This window comes from Hydractinia symbiolongicarpus, chromosome 8, assembly GCF_029227915.1.
Source record: "Hydractinia symbiolongicarpus strain clone_291-10 chromosome 8, HSymV2.1, whole genome shotgun sequence".
NCBI lineage: Eukaryota > Metazoa > Cnidaria > Hydrozoa > Anthoathecata > Hydractiniidae > Hydractinia > Hydractinia symbiolongicarpus.
In genome coordinates, this window is record NC_079882.1 from 4,063,977 (window position 1) to 4,082,004 (window position 18,028).

General features: G+C 33.4%; 3 protein-coding genes across 3 annotated transcripts; 2 read left to right on the forward strand and 1 right to left on the reverse strand.

Moving 5' to 3' along the window:
- Positions 1-1,351: 1,351 nt before the first annotated feature.
- On the reverse strand, positions 1,352-4,622 carry LOC130654930 (uncharacterized). The gene is made up of 2 exons (XM_057457584.1): positions 3,825-4,622; positions 1,352-3,714 (listed from the first exon to the last, which is right to left on the reverse strand). Exons 1-2 carry the CDS (start codon positions 4,012-4,014, stop codon positions 3,371-3,373), a joined length of 534 nt encoding a protein of 177 aa, XP_057313567.1. The 5' UTR covers positions 4,015-4,622; the 3' UTR covers positions 1,352-3,370.
- Positions 4,623-6,213: 1,591 nt separating this feature from the next.
- LOC130654926 (trace amine-associated receptor 7e-like) lies at positions 6,214-9,024 on the forward strand. Its single transcript, XM_057457580.1, has one exon. The coding sequence runs from the start codon at positions 6,301-6,303 to the stop codon at positions 7,624-7,626; it is 1,326 nt and encodes a 441-aa protein (XP_057313563.1). The 5' UTR covers positions 6,214-6,300; the 3' UTR covers positions 7,627-9,024.
- Positions 8,591-12,172, forward strand: LOC130653635 (uncharacterized). The gene is made up of 6 exons (XM_057456161.1): positions 8,591-8,600; positions 9,122-9,237; positions 9,291-9,350; positions 9,866-9,933; positions 10,583-10,666; positions 10,786-12,172. Exons 1-6 carry the CDS (start codon positions 8,591-8,593, stop codon positions 12,170-12,172), a joined length of 1,725 nt encoding a protein of 574 aa, XP_057312144.1.
- Positions 12,173-18,028: the final 5,856 nt, after the last annotated feature.

Below are 18,028 nucleotides of genomic sequence, written 5' to 3' on the forward strand. Positions count from 1 at the left end.
TTATCAATACTTTTATATTTTTTATGTTTTTTTGTTTCTGAATGCTTGATGAAAGACTTTTTGATGGTGCTATTTTCGTGAGATGGTAATTTTCCAAAAAGAAAATATAATGACACACCAATTTTTTTTTCACCGTACGTTTTAAAATGGCTTCTTTTTCCGAACGCGTGTTCGCAGACTTCTCGTTTTCGCACCATTATATTCAGCATAAATTCAAAAAGGTTCCCGGTTTTTTTACCGGTATTGGTAAACAATGGAGCTACCCAGAACCACCCAGAACCACCCAGAATCAGCCAGAACCAGCCAGAATCAGCCAGAGCCAGCCAGAATCACCCAAAATCACACGCGTGCGTCGAGTCTTCTTTATTTTTCCCCCACGTGAAAGTTTTTCTTTCCTTTTCCAGTTCTTCACGTGTAAGAAGAAATAAAGCTAATTAACAACATGGAAGGTTTCTCAGAAAATACGATGCTTTTTACTGACGCAGAAAAAGTAAGTAAATTCACCTGCAGCTAGCTAACACGTTTTCTCCATTTTGTTTTTGTTCCGTGAATGCGAAAAATGCTATCTTTCATTTATTATGTACTGAAATCTTGATGTACTGAATTAAACAAGCAAATTAAAAAATGTGTGTCATAACCTGTGTGCTAATATCTAAGAAAAATTAACTATACTATGAATAAAGCTCCATCCACACCGAGAAGATTCGTTAAAAAAGCCTAAAAAGCTTAAAAATAAAAACTTTTTTTTTCTGGCCATTACTTCCTACAATTTCAAAGCATTTTTTATCAATTTTAAGCAACTTTATCTATCAATTTGTAAGCGCTACACGAATTTAGTAATTTCGTGTTAAAAAAGCATGAAAATTTTCGCTACGAAGTAAAATACGCCACGAAGTGAAATACGCCGCAAAGTGAAATACGCCTCGATGAACGACTCGACAAAACGTTAAACCACCCCACAAAGAAAGATACGACGCGACAAAAACCACACCACGAAGAAAGATACGATACGACGAAAAGCATTACGACGCAACGAAAACCATACACGAATATTGTCCCACATATAACTCCATAGTTCCTAGGGCTATTTTCTTTATTGGCGAAATTAATAGCGGCAAAAAGACACTCTTGGTCACTCCGTAAAAACAAGACGAGGGGACGAGGATGGGTTCCCGATGGGTTGAAAAAGTCAAAAGAAAAGAAGAACAACTCCTACAACGACTTCTTTTTTACTTTAAAATATATAGTAATTAAAAAAAAAGAAAGAAAAAAATGGGGAAAAAAGTCCCCGAAGTGACCGCGACCCATATGTGCGGTACCGCAAGATTTGATAACTCATTTTTAATTCATTTTTTGCTTTCTAGTTTAAGAAATTACCTTTTGGACCATTAGAAGTATTTATCACCACAGAACTGAATGAAGTGTTGGATGTTTCACATCTTTCGGAAACATACATTGTAGACAATGACAATAACTATCACGCTTTGAAAGATACCGCAAACATGTTTCACATAGCAGTACCAAACATCATTATTTACAGCTTTGAAAATCCGCTGATGGACGAAGCTGAACAGATACCTGGTTACCCTTTATTACCAGTTCCGGTCACCAATATTCTTTTAGAATATGGCAAAAATTTTATTGTGAGTATCTCTTTGAAAACCACCTTAGGTAGGATTTGGAAATTCACATAGACAGTTTACTCATATGTTTACTCAGTAGGGACAAGTATCGAGATATGGACAAGATGCACCAGTATCTGACGAAGCTGATTTCACGGACAGCGCAATGGTATATGAATTTTGCGCACTACGCTTGTAATATTATTAATCAAAATATGAAGCATCTTTACTCCCACGTTTTTAATTTTCACGTAACATTGCCGCACCGATTTTTGCGCAAAAATAAGAACAGTTTTATAAGAACACGACCCTCAGATTTTGCCAAAAAAATAAGAACAAAATAAGAGCAGCCTCAGACTCAACCATTGTTTTCAAAACTAAGAACAACGCAAATCATAAAATAAGAACAATGCAGGAACAATTATGTGCCGAGAATATTACGTTACATAAATGAGAACAAAATGAGGCTAAATTCAGAATTTGTGTTCTTACTATTAAAAACAAAAAAATGACAAATTAGGCTGAAAAAGAAAGTTTAAATAATCCACAATAGTTATATGCTGTAGCTATCTTGAACTTAGCTTGATACATGATAATAGATCGATGAATACTACCGCAATCAGCATTGTTTCCCACCGCCAAAGTCTGCTTCTATTTCACTGGCCGTACGCATATCATTTAATATAAACCACTGACTTACAGCAGTCCACCGTAAAGTATTTTAAATGATAAGCGTCCGTCCCCCTTTTTATTTGATTCAATAATATTTAATTATAATTCAACAACTTAAAATACTGATATTTCCTATGAATCTTGCACATTTTCCATATAATTCATTTTTCTCTCCATACAATTCAATTTGTGTTGTTGTCGATTTGTCAGTTGTAAATTCAATAGCTTCTGTCCCAGCGTCCTTCCCTCGAATATCGGAGGCAAAGCCATATTCTAATCTAGGTCAGGAAACGAAGCATTTTTTGGGCCGTTTTTTGTATTGGATTTCGACCATATTAACCCTGCCTTTTATATAGATTGGCATGACTCGTTTTGGTTCAATTTTAGCGATTCTGGCTGGTTCTGGGTGATTCTGGCTGGTTCTGGCTGATTCTGGGTGGTTCTGGGTAGTTCCATTGTTTACCAATACCGTTTTTTTCTAATAACGTCGTTATGAAATTATTTGTAATTATATATAATCATTTAAAAAAATGCATATTTTTTTTCTTTCTGTCGTCATAATTCGCTAATCAGTAATTTATCCAAAAAAATCTGGGAACGTTTTGTGGATAATTTATTCAGCTTTTCATTACCGAAAATTTTATTGAGCCAATAGGTAGCTTTCGGAAAAAGAGACCACAAACGTAAAGGCATGTATGCGAAAAATTTACTAACGAGATATTTGCTTTTAAAGATTTTCGTAGGTGTTGTGAAAATGTGTGAAGTGAGTATGCAGAAAGATGATAGAAGTGCGAACTTTTTCTTTATGCTGAATATGCGTGCACGCGTTCAGAATTAGTAATAGACAGAAGTCAGGTTTACAAGAGACAGCTCATTTGCATATTCCTTAACTTTGATATTTTTTAATTCGATAGTGAAAGTAAACTATCTAAAAAATATTATTATGCATATTTTTTACGGGAATTCTGCATAATGTTTACAAAAAATATGCTCAACTCCTTTTGCACATATTTTTTTAAAGTTGTGAATAATCATAATTTGAAACAGTAATGTTTTTAAGTGATCTTCTGCAATTTTTATATAAAGTATGATAAAAACCACTTATATGCTTGAATTGTGAAGCCCAAACCATCATCAATACACACTTCTAAGTATGGCTCACTCCAGGGTTGTGTAAACCTTTTAAATGTAGTAGTATTGTCAGTTAAAAATGTCTCCCAACCATTCAAGGATTTTAAGTTTTTAATGCGTGTGTTTAAATCTTTAAGGTTTTTGTAATAGGGTTTAATACTTGTAGGAGTACTCAAAGTCTTTCTTGGTGGTCTTGGGGTAACTTGTTTACTGAAACTTCTTACTATCATGTTTAATGTTGGGATAGCACCATGTTTTAATTTCTTCTTCGTCATCTTTGCCCCAACAACTATAAGAGACATTTTTTAAAATATTTATTTAGAATTGTTAAGAACAAATTAAGAACATTTTAGCCTAAAAATCTAAAAAAACCTAAAGCAGTATAGAAAGGATACTTACATATTTCAATGTCTTCTTTATGAAAGTGTTTTTCACATGCATAAACATTATTATTAGCTATTTGTTTTTTAAAGTTCTCATCTACTACACTAGTTTTGGTTATTTCAGACAACCACTGTTGACGCCACTCTTTCTGAACATGTTCTGCAGGAATTCTAAAAATACCAATGCCTTTTGTTCTTCTACACATACGTCACCCGAATACACTACAATTTACACCTGGCATCTTGTGTGCTAAGTTTTGCAGAATTGTTTTGAACAATTTATTACTTTACCTTTTTATAACATGGTTACCTGTATCGAAACTTTCGTTCTTATGGTGGCTTCCTATTCTAACTAAACACTAACTTTCTACCTGTAAAACATTTATTTGAAGACCATTATTTATACGTAAATATTTTTGTTCTTAACTAATTTTTAATGTTTTATGTAAAATATTATTTTATTAACGGTTTTTAGATTTATTTTAAAACTGTATAGATATTTTTCAAAATAAAACAACAAAACTTTTAACAAATTCGTGTGTTTTTAACTGAAGTTTTATGCGCGGCAAATGAGTTGTGCATTATCATGTCCCTTTAAATTCAAATATGCGTAATAATAACATAATTGAATAGGTTATTCCTGATCTTCCGAACCAGTGTTTTTTCTATTAACTATGGAAGAATGTAGCAAGAGACTTTTTCCAGAAAAAAGGGATGCTCCAAATATTTTCATGGAATATAGAATATGTCATTGGAAAAAGATTCTTTTTTTCTATATGTCATGAATTTTTTGCAAAAAACCTAAAAAAAATTGTTTCCTTTACAGTAATAATTAGTATATTCGGAAAAACAACAACAATTGGAAGTAGTAGTAGGTTAGTAGGTTAAATTACATAAGTAGGTTAAATTAGGTCTGTAGGTTAAATTACATAAGTAGGTTAAATTACATAAGTAGGTTAAATTACATAAGTAGGTTAAATTAGGTGAGTAGGTTAAATTAGGTGAGTAAGTTAAATTAGGTCTGTAGGTTAAATTAGGTGAGTAGGTTATATTACATAAGTAGGTTAAATTAGGTTAGTAGGTTAAATTACATAAGTAGGTTATATTACATAAGTAGGTTAAATTAGGTTAGTAGGTTAAATTACATAAGTAGGTTAAATTAGGTGAGTAGGTTAAATTACATAAGTAGGTTAAATTACATAAGTAGGTTAAATTACATAAGTAGGTTAAATTAGAAAAGTAGGTTAAATTAGGTGAGTAAGTTAAATTAGGTCTGTAGGTTAAATTACATAAGTAGGTTAAATTAGGTGAGTAGGTTAAATTACATAAGTAGGTTAAATTACATAAGTAGGTTAAATTACATAAGTAGGTTAAATTAGAAAAGTAGGTTAAATTAGGTGAGTAAGTTAAATTAGGTCTGTAGGTTAAATTAGGTGAGTAGGTTAAATTACATAAGTAGGTTAAATTACATAAGTAGGTTAAATTAGGTCTGTAGGTTAAATTAGGTTAGTAGGTTAAATTACATAAGTAGGTTAAATTAGGTCTGTAGGTTAAATTACATAAGTAGGTTAAATTAGGTGAGTAGGTTAAATTAGGTGAGTAGGTTAATGTTGAATATTCACTTGTCATTGTTCGATTGTCAATGTGCACTTGTCACTGTTCACTTTTCAATGTTTACATGCCTCCCTCAAAAACCTAAGAGAAGAGCAATAAAGAGTTATGTTTCCCTCTTCCAAGACAAATGAAGGCATTAACCAGAAATATCGAATTAGTCAATTATTTTTCACTTTTATGTGATAACATATCTATATTTAATTCCAGATACATATATCTCTCCTTTCTTTTTTTTCTAAACAATGGACCTATTGTTTTCAATTACAGACTGATATTCTTACGTGTGTCAGAAGATAGATTGAAGCTATATTTTTGAAGAAACATGGAAATAAAAAATAAATAAATGAATAAAAAAAATAATTTTTTTATAAATAAAGTAAAAAAAATAAGAAAATGAAATTAAAAAAACAAATTCATTATATAGCTCTAATAAATAATTTTTTTATTTTTTATTATTTTTGTCGTGATTAACCAAGTTAAAAAGAATAAAAAATAAATTGACGAATTTATATGAAATAAATTAAAAAATTAGCTTTTATTTGAAGAACAGAATCCAAAATTTGTTCTCTTTTTACGAAACTAAAAAGGGTAAAATTGTTTCGTTTCTCCTAACCCCATGAGGTTTTTATCACCTGGAACGCAATACTTTTTTCAATTATTTTTATCCTTTTTATTTTGCAATGCTAAAATAATACAACCTAAATGATTCATGTGAGTTGTGATATTTTAAGAAACGCCTATACCAAATTAAAAACTACAAAAACAAGACAACCATAACATTTTGTGTTATTGTAAACGTCAGACAGCACGTAGAAGAGTTGTTATCACACCGCTACAAAAACGTACATTACTTGTTAAAGAAGAAGAAGAAGATTGTCATGGTTCTCGAATCGTTAGTTCCAAGTTTTGTTTTAGTTTACTGTATTTTATGCTACCAAAACAACATGGAACACTTTTCCTGTACTACTTATCAAATTGATAAACACTACAATGAAATGACTCAAGAAAGTGCACTGTGTACAGGTGGTTTAACTCTACCCATTCCCCTCCCAAATAAAAGCTGGGAAGGACCTTATTCAAAATGTGTAGATGTTAACTTAACAACAGTACCTAAAGCTGCTTCGAGATGCAATCTTAACAGCGTCACAAAGTCAAATTTCGAAGCACAATGTTTAGATCCGCTTGGGCGTGGTCACGAGTATAAATGTGTTCCCCTTAATGGGCGCTGGTTGTTTTATCCAGATGATCCTGACTTTCCCAGTTATACAGTGTTTATCCTTTATGTTGTTTTTTGTGTGCTATGTTGTGTCTTAACAGTAGTTTTAAACCTTTTGAATATATTTTTATTCATGAAGTCGAAAAAGCTTCAGTCATGTAAAACTCTCGTATACGCGTGTCACATGACTTTCATTGATTTATTGATTGGGGCTGCTCAACTACCACTGTACATCGTTCTGGTTTTTCATTCAAACGAGTATTCATTTAAAGGGAATGACATCATATCATATAAAAAGGTGAAGCTGCTCGACGACTGGTACAGCCGGTTAGATTTGTTGCTTCTAGCCGCATCATTTATAAACTTAGCATTATTATCCATTGAAAGATGTTTAGCTGTTATCAAACCATTCTGGCACATGAGTAAATTAACACTGAGAAAACTTCTTTTGTCGGTTCCGGCAGTTTGGATGTATTCGTTAGCTGTCTTCTTTGTGTATTACTACGCAGTGAACAAATCTTTCTTATTTTCCTTTTTTGCAGGATTTTTATTTCCAACTTTAATTATGACAACATGTTACATGTTTATCATATATAAAATGAAAATAACAAGTAAAATAGAAGGAAATAAAACAAAAAACAGTAAAAGAAACATCGAAAATAAAGTTACAAGGAACTTGATAGTGTTGATCGCGTTATTTCTATTATCATGGTTACCCTACTTTATAACAATGCTGCTGCATCGCCATAAATTTTACCGACATTATGACAGCGTCGTAGTAAAGTCGGCGATTCGTTGGACCAAGTTATTATCATATTGTCACTGCTTTTTCGATCCTATTCTGTATGCATTCTCCAGACCAGATATACGAAAAGAGTTGGTAAAATTGTATACCGGGCGTGATATCACAAGAGAGGAATCAATTAAAAAAATGAAAATGACGAGAACAACAAGCCTCGGGTTAACCAATATTGCAAGTTTTAAGTGAAATCGAGAAGTATTAAAGTGTATCTCATTATATATTACAAAACAGTCAGATATTACATCAACATGTCGATTTTTCTGAAGAGTGTTATCAACATTGCTGGGTAAAAAGAAACAGTAAATTAAAAGACACATTTTCACGTAAAAAGTGCTTTCTAACATTTTTAACCGCCAAGTGAGCGACAATGGCTCTTTATCACGCAACGTACACTTTACACCAGGATGACATAAAGTTATATCCTCACTAGGCAAAAAATGAAGCAGCGAAATTTTTTAAAAACTGTAAGAAAGCATTGAGTAGTGAAAAATGGAGTTTATTTAATCTTATCATGACTTGATCTCCTCCAGTCAACTTGAGATGAGGGAATGTTATTGTATTTATGTACAAAGTAAGGATTGTTTGAAAAATAATCTCTATATAAATGATATCCGTATATATTTGTCTGTGTGTGCGCAAAAAGGAAGTCGTGCTACGGGCACATGAAATAAGAAACACTATATTTTTATCCTCTTTGTTGTGACAGGCGAATTAACGTGGAATTTAAAGGACGGGTTACTGCGAGGTTTTTCCACACTTTAACGACTATATTTAAAACTGTTGTCTGTATCTGCGCCATTTATAAAGTACAGACGAACTCAGTGATTTTTTCACGGGTTAACGACTATATTTATTTCCGTTTTATAGCTGACACTTGAAATGCGATGTATGAAGTACATACGAACCCAGTGTTTTTTCCACGCGTTAGCGACTAGTATACTAATTATAAACTATCGCGAATTTGATAGATGCTTAAAGTTTAATTTCCATTCTTCACGAAAAATACTTTTGCTGACAACTGCAAATAAATTCCCGCGCTATTACAACAGTAAAAATGTTTTAAATTGTTTTGTGATATAGGAATCTTTTATTAAAATCTCTATGAACAGTGCATATAAAAAATTCTTACATGAGCAGCCTTTTAAACAACATGATTAACGGTAAGACGTCACATGCGCAAGATATTTAACGCCCACTCTGTTGAACGACCAGCAAGAAGAACAAGAAGCAAATGTTGAATTCAACATAATATATCAAGACGAGGATGAGGATGATTTTGTAGAAATCTAAGATATTGAGAAAATCTTAAGAAAATATAATTGCTTGTAACTTTCAATTGTATTTAATAAACGCCCACTCTCTAATTAATGCCTCTCTCCAATTAAAGTCCACCCTAAAATCTAGAAAAATAATTAAACGACAAGGGCGTCAAATAGAGAGAATACGGTAGTTTCGAACCACAAGTGTATCAGCTCGAAAACTTGTTAAGCTTTTTATAGTAGATTTTTTATTTGTTGACAATGTTTATGCGAGAGGACACGGATTCAAACGCTAGTCTTCCCTGCTTTTTTAACTTGAATAAGCAAAAAGAGTTCTATAAAGTGGCAAAAAATTAAAGACATCGAAATATCGAAAAAAAATAGTATTTTTTAACCTAAGTATCTATGTTATTATACAACAGAAGAGGCTACTAGAAGTAGCAAATATCTGCGGAGAGATGTAACAAATTTGAATTGTCGAACAATTTATTGGCATGAAAACATTACCAGAGAAAATCACGATGCGACACGTGTTCAGGTACACTTATGACTACTGGATCTTAGTTTCTTACTGTCACTACAATTTGCCAGATAGGTTTTACAGTTATGAATGTACTTAAAAAAAGAACATACATGTATCATAAAAAAAGGGTTGGAACAATTTAAACCCTTAGTTAAATTGGATTATAATAAATACGAAAGGACAAACATGGTCTAAAAAAGTGCCCACTCCCATACAACAAACTCCCAACGCTGCATAAGATGAGTTCATACCGTCCTATCTCTATTTGGTATCTTCTAAATTAAATGCTCAATTGTTATGAAACTTTTTGACTGCTAATATTTTTATGATCGCCATCTTTTGCCAAATTTTTAACTCCACCTGTTGATAACCTCGCAAGATTTAATAGGTAATGGCCAACCTCGTTCCCAACGCCTGTTGCCTCCTTTTTATCTCGGGACGGCGAGAGCCGTCCGATGTTAGAAAAGATACAAGATGCTCTGGGGACGAGATTGGGTAATGATATTTTCCTGATTTTAAAATTGATGATGACGTCACACTAAAAATGCTGACATCAGAAAGAAAATAATTATGTAAACTCGTTACTTTTGTCTCATACTACAATTGTGCCAAGTTCATGTCATAATTATAACTCTGTCAAAAGTTATGTACAGCAGACACTTTATGCCCTCCCCCTTACATACAAGGCCTAAAAAGCCCATACCAAAAAAGGTTGGTATGTATATCTATATTATAATACCCGTATACGTCTGTCCGTCTGCTACGCAAAATGGTAGCTTAGCTGCACAAGTAGCGAGACGCACACAGTGCGGTATAAAAAGGACAGGCGAACCCGTGGATTATTCCACGGGCTAGCGACTAGTATGTAACTATTACTCCACACCAAGTAGGATGTCTCAATCGCATGTATAGAGACTTTTTTCCATGGTTTTGAATATACCAAAATATGACGACATGGAACACAGGGTCGGACTTAATCAAACTTTAATGACCGGATGACGATGCATAGTAATTATTAATTTGATCGGTCAGGACTTGTCCATTTAATATGACAAAAGAATTGAATTTTTAGCAGCACGCAATGTGTGGTTAATAAATAATTAAATAAAAATCTTGTCAAATACATTGTAATTGACATTTTAAAATACATTGAAAAACCTATGCAATGCTATTTGCGGAAACCAATCCCATTCACAGACTGTTTAAAACAAAAAAAGCCTTTCCCTTTCCTTGACACATGAATTAAGGGAAGCATTTAAACCAATTGGTATGCTGAATATCACTGAAAAACTGAATCATATTTTTTAACATTCACAGGGGACGGGTAAGAAGTCTTTTTTAGGCATTTGGTTTGTTGAAGGATTAATGATGTTTTAATCGTGCTGTTCATAGCAGCTTATGATGTACTGATTACTCAAGATTGGGACACCATTTCTAAGGAAATGTTGTTTTTCAGCACTTTATGATAGCTAGCTACGATTATTATTGCTACTGTTCTTATATTCATGTTCTTATTGGTATCCATTTTCTTGCTAATACTATTATTAATGTTTATTTATTTAGGAATAGCATAAAAGTTATAAAAATGACAAAGTTTCATCCTTCACTTCTCCCAAACGTTTTGCAAACAGTTTGTGCATATTGTATATTCGAAAATACAGGAAAATATCCTTGTTTAACATCGTACAAGATGGTCCACACAGATGAGTATAGACAAGAATCTGCACATTGTGTTCCTTCAACTGGTATATCCTATCGTTTCAATAACACATGTGGACCTCATTTACGACCAAGAAGAATATCAAACTGCACAATATCGAGTATTACAAAAACAACATTGAATGTTTCATGTATCGATATTAGAAAAAAGACTCATAGCTACAATTGTGAATCGTTACTTTCACAACGTTGGAATTTTTACCCGCAAAGTCCTGAATTTCCAACGTATTGGAATTTCATGATGTTCATGATTTGTTTCTGCTTGTTTTGCGTTTTAACCGTTGCGCTAAACAGTTTTAGTATGTTCGTTATCTTTAAATCAAAAGAAATGAGAGAATCAAAATCCATCATATTCGCCGCACATATGGTGCTGATTGATTTCTTTATTGGTATAGTTTTAATGCCGCTGACTATTACATCTGAGCTGGCTGCTAACGAACTTGCATTCAAGGGTAAGCCATTTGTACCATACGAAATAAGCCAGATTATATTTATTTGGTATAGTCGACTTGATTTATGTTTCTTAATGGCAACGTTCATCAATTTTGCACTCATGTCTATCGAACGGTGTATTGTGGTGTTGAAACCGTTATGGCATTTTCGGTATGTAACCTACAAAAAGATATGCTTTTCAGTTCCTTTGGTTTGGCTATACACGGGTGCAGTCGCTTTTATATTCTATTACACTGGCGGCCATCATATGTTAATCAATATCTCGTTAGGGTTTGCTTTTCCTACATTGGTCATGATTGTAAGCTACGTTTGTATCATCGCTAATGTGTTATTCCGGAGTTCAAAAATCGCTGAAGATAAAGTTACAACGGAAAGGAAAAGAAAAATTGAGCAAACCGTCGCAAAAAAGCTTGTGTTCTTGCTTCTCGTGTTCCTAACTTTCTGGCTTCCATATTTCATTTTACTAACAATCCACCAACACAAAGTACCTACTTTATCACCGGATGTTATCTTAGGCCTTCATTGGACTAGATTATTTTCATATGGCCATTGTTTTTTTGATCCAGTGCTTTACATGTTAGCTCGTCCGAATGTTAGAAAGGAAATCAAATCGATTTTCAAGTCAAACAAAAATCAGACACCCCGGTCGGCAAGAGGAATGACGATCACGTCAACAATTTTTGGAGCAAGTCTAAATGACATAAGAATGTCAGCAATCAGTACGAATGACGTTAGCTTGGTTGGATACCAGTCGACCGGAAAACAGCAAGGTCTTTAGTATCGATCTAGAGACGTTTTTAATGTTAACGTCAATACGAAGATCATTTCAATTTTTTATTTATTGTGAAATTAGATTTACAAATTCGTTTCATGTAACTATGATAAAACTTGTAGGAAATTAGAAATCGGTTTCTTTTTGTTTGTAAAAATCATTTGATTGATGATTTGATGAAATCACTAGTCCTTAGCCCGTGAAACAAATCACGGGAATTTGCTACACACAGCTACCATTTTTGCTTACAAACAGACGAGCGTTATTATATAGTACATGCATTTAGGAAACTTTAATTTTACATGCTAACGAATACATATTTTGCGGGTTTTTAGATCGTTAAATATGATTTTTATGCTCCGTCACTAGTGCAGGATTTATTAGTGCAGTTTTAAAAGTTTTATGTAATATTGTTATCTGCTTAGTAGAACTTATTTGGCCATCCAAACTTTGTAGAATTGGTCCATTTATTTTAGCGGAAATACTGAACTTCGCTCCACCTGGATGTATGGCATAGTTTACGGACTTTTTAAGTGCGTCTACAGCTAGGTCACGCATTTACTTGCGGCTTAACTCGGTGTTTTAATGTGGGTCCCTTCATTCTGTCTGTTTGTTTGTGCGTGACAAAAAGTCGTGTTACGGAAACACAAAATGTGATATATAAATTGACAAGCGAACCAGATTTATCCCCATGCTAATGACTAGTCTCTATAATATTAGCCGTATTTTGATTTTTTGTCTGCAAGAAAAGTGCCGTCCAACGGGAACACAAAATAGCGTGTAATTTATGGACGGACGACCGCGGGTTAACGACAAGTATCTTTAATAATAGCCGATTTTTGTCTGTGTGTCCGCGAAAGCTGTAACGGAAACACGATATTTTTAAAAGCGCACCAATACCAAATGCGATATGTTTTTGTCCACTTTGTTGCAACAGGTTAATTTAAAGGGTGGGCGACCCCGCGGATTTTTCCACGGGCTAACGATTAGTCTATTTAATAATAGCCGTATTTCGTCTGTCTGCCTGTGCACGAGAAAATAGGCGTGCTACGGACACACAAAATACCAAATGCGATATCTAATTTTACCCGCTATGTTGCGACGGGCGAATTCCCGTGTAAGATAAAGATGCTTGCTGCGACTAGCTTCGATCGAAGTACTTTGAATTTTTTAAAGGCGGGTCTCTGTGGACATTCCGAAAGAACGACTGATCTCTTCTTACGGCGACGATCATTACATAATATTATGGGTGCATTATTGTATAGGACGTTGTGTTTGATATTATCGTGAAGGCATATGCTTAAACGTGATAATACAACTTCAGTTAGCATCTGATTTTCCTTCCCCGTCTCCAGCTTTGTAATAGTTTCGTGGCATTAAATTAATGCCGGGTCCGCACTTGCCTTGGCAAAGCACAAGGCTGCCAGTACCATCGGTCAACAAATTCATTTAATTATGTTGTAATATTTAAAAAAAGATCATGATAACCCTACACGCGCAATTTTGAAAGCTGCTACAATGAAAATGCAAATTTCCCGCATGCGCGTGTCAACATTCAATTATGGAACGAACGTGTTTGTTACGGCAGGTGTATTTCCAAAAAATTTTAGGAATGAGCGAACCTATGGAATTTCCCTCGGACTAATGGCTAGTCACTATAATAATAATACCCATATTCTGTCTGAGCGCGAGAAAAAGAGGCGTGTCAAGGCCACATGAAACTCTTATATTTACACGAAATACCAAATATGTTATTTTTTGCCGGTTTTTTGTAATCCTCCATGTGTTAGCCCGTATAGTATAGACGTTTTCTGAAAGGCAATCTATAAAGGACGGAAGAACACATGGATTTTTTCAAGACTACAGACTATTATCCGTATTTTGTCAGTTGCTGCGCGCAGATTCATTCCTTGCCTGCGCGTTCAAAATGGTTGCGCCGAAACCTTATTCCGGATCCTTTCATGCTAACAGGTGAACAATGAGGCATGAAATGCTGATGCGGTAAATATATTCACGACGTGTGAATTGTGCTACGGGTTAAAGACTAGTTTTGCAACAAAACCAGCTGAAATTATTTTTTTTTACTGAGTTGTAAATGTCTTTAAAAAAGTACTGGCAATGGAGTAAGGCTGTTAGATTAAAATGACTGGACTAAATTTATTTACTAAATGGGTAGTAATTACCACGAAAAGAAAATTTGCAATTTCTTTTTTAATTTTTTTGTTTCGCAAAATAAAAATGATACAATGGCCGATGATACAACTACTGACAGCAGGCAAAAAGCAACTAAGGTGGAATATGCAGACAATAGAAAACTATATTGAAAACCCAAAAGTCTAAACTGTATATAGCTTGATTATAAATGATGAGAATGTAATCTTCTTACATTATTGAAAATTTCTTATTATATATTTTAATCCGTATCCAATTTAATCAATTTGTACGGGTAATGTTAAATTCTTGCGAATGTGGTAATACCAACTTCTTTCGCGAGAATTAAATTTTGTGAATGGCATTGAATGTCACGAATTGGCAAATTACTTCTCGTGTAATGTATTGACGTTAATACGAAAAAATATCTGATTTTGGGGATAGCGTCCCATTTCTTTTTTGGAATAAAATTACCTTCTTTTTTTATTCTGGAACATGAATTTCACGCATTTGTAAGTGAGGGTATTCAGGAATGGTATCACTTCTGCGAAAAGCGCAATACCCGCGGAAATTAGTACCGGATTAAATAGAAAAAAAAACCGTTTTTGATTTTTTCTCAATCAATATTAAAAAACATTCCGTAATTACAATTCTTAGTAAAATTAATTTATATAAAACAAAAACAAATAGACAAGAAATAATCAGTTATCGTTGTTATCAAAATGACGAATAAAAAAATATAACAGTGAATGTACCACAGTCCTTGTAACGCATTCAACATCGTTGTTGCGGCCAGAAAATCTTTCATTAGAAATAAATAAGTAAAAACAGAGGAGATATTTCAATTTTAAAGTTGATTCTAAAAACGACAAGCTTCGATATGTATAAAAAAAATTCTTCAACAATAACATTTCTTCCAACCGCTGTACTATAAGAAATTTGAAAAAAATATAAAAAAATCTTAAGCTCAATTCGGTAAATTTCGAAACATTCAGTTATCCCATTAATTTTTTGAGTTTCTCCTCTCCTTCTGTCAACAGAGCTTGATACTTCTCCAGATCATCCAATAGATCATGTTTTTGACAATAATCAACAATAAATCTATTTCTCGTCACGCCCACCATAGTACCAAAAAGAGTGCGAGCTGCGCTTTCTTCATTTCCGACAAATAAGGTCGGGTTACTCAAATGATCTCGGTTTGTATTCAGCATAACCAACTCTAGAACTTTACAATCCAAACCATCAATTTTTTCATCATAGAAATTTAAAGCTTGATAAAAGCCACCTCGGAGAAGAACTTCACGTTCCTCTTTAAAAGCGGATACATTTGTAATATCAACTGCGCAAATGGTACTCACAACGCTACGGTCTTGGAATTTCTTTCTGTAAACTTTCAAATAATCCTCATCGACATTTAGAACGTGGATCTTCATTACCAAGGGAACACGTTCTGGTTGTCGTGTGAGTTCATCTTTAATAAAAGACATAGCTTGAGGCAACAACAAGCTTGCCGACCACAAGCCTAATGGTATTGATATATAACGTTTGTTTATTGGTTGTCGAAGTAATGAATCAAAGGTACCGAAGACATCTCTTGGAATTGCCATTCCACGGTAAACAACACCACTGAAATTTTGATGCTCTGGAAATTTATACACGTAGTTAAACAAATCGATATTGATCAATTCAACCAGAAACACTGCGTTGATAATCATATCTTCAAAATTTACGGACAAATCATTTCTAAATATACCATCAGAAATTTTAAATATTTCTTTAAAGCCTTCCTTCGTAGTATACGTGTGCAAAATATTAAACTCTTCTTCTAGTGAAGAAAACGATTCATTTGTACTTTCAAGATCAGCCCAATTTCGTCTTCGTTCAAAAATCTTTTTAACGCTGTCCGACAACCCACCGGATGTAGCGGATTCATTTTCCATAAACTGTTTTAATCTTGACATGAACTGATCAAACTTCGGCCAGTTAAAGCGTATATCATAGATTGACCTTCTCACTGCAGCCATTCGCTCGTGAACTAAATCACCTTGATAAAAGCAATTCAGCTCGTTTAAATTTCCACTCTTAAGCAATTGTTCATTACTTGAATCAACAAACCTTTCGCATCTAGATTCAATGGTAACCTCCTCAACTGGTTTTCTCTCTGAATCTTGCTGATGTTGCATTTTGAACTCTGTGTTACGTTGCAATTCATCATTTGCATTGCGGGCTGACTCAGCTTCAGCAATAGCTGTAGCATTATCACCAACCATTTTGTGTTTATTTCCTGAAAGTAAAAATAATTTTATAAAAACAATGTATGCCACATTTTAAGTCGTGGAAACCTAAAGCCATTTACGCACCTTTTAACAAGCATAGGGTAAAACAGGCTTTAGCGTTATGCATAAAATTTTAAAAATGAGCTTGGATTTACATCTTAAACCATGTTAGAGGTGCAATTACTGGTGTGTTAAATTTAATCATAGTCACAGGAAAAATATAGTCAGAGTAGTCAACTATTTCAGGCTGTGACAAAAAATTTAAAAACAAGGCGGACAGATGACACCAATTTTGTAAAAAAGACTACGAAAATGAAGATTGGATACTTTATGAAGTATCCAATGCTAATTTGATGGAAATAGTGTTAATTTACAACATTAGAACGTTTTAAATGCAGAAGTAAACACAGTTGGGAGAGAACTATTCTTTTTAAATATGTTATTTTAAAGCAGCTGTGCACACATTTTTCGAAAATTGCATATATACACAATATCAAAAACGAATTAATACACATAAAAATGTCACACATTACAGCATGTTTTTTTACGTAATTCCAATTCGTTTTCTGTTTAGTTTTATATTATTTGAAATGGAAATAAAGTTGTTTACAATCATAATGCAAAATAATATTTTTATCCTGGTTATGATTGGTTCTAAAACATTTCATTTCATTATTAAAGTTTTTTTAATATTCAGTCTTTAAAATTAAAACAGTTTAACAATATAGAAACCTAGAAAATTTGGTGACAGAGACTAATTTTTAGAAATGCTGGTGTGAAGCTGATTTGTAAACAACAAAACGATATTTGCCACAGTTAAGAAACTGAAGCTATTTTTACACTATAAACACTGCTTCATTTTCGTATTTTTTGTAGAACAACTTGTAATATACATGCTAGAAGTACAGGTCCCTTTGATCTATACCTTTAAATAAAATAATTTATAGAACAAATTTTACAGACTCTCCACTGGAAGTATTTTTAAGATTGTCTCACACAGTTGATTGTTGTTTAAACAATAAGTTGCCTTGATCTTTTGATCTTTTATCAAGGTAATGGTCTTTTATGAAGGTAATTATGATGTGAGTTTCCCAGTCTAAGGTTTATCATTTTTTTGTTTCTTTTTCATTCTAGTGGCCCCCAGTGGAAAAAATCCACTAACTATAGGTTTTGTGATTTTCTGGGCTAGCCACTGTAAATATTTACTATTATCAACAATTTATGAAGACTCCTGAAGATAAACTGTTTTTCGTTTGCAGTCCCTGTCTTTCTCGTAATTTGCCCTTTACTAATGAGGAGTCATTAGGTGACGAAATCAATATTACTATTGATGAAAACTTTGATTTTGAGGCAATCAGAAATGGAAAAGGCTTAAAAATGGCCCCTCAACATTAATGGTCTGTCATCCAAACTAGACTATGTTAAACTTCTGCTA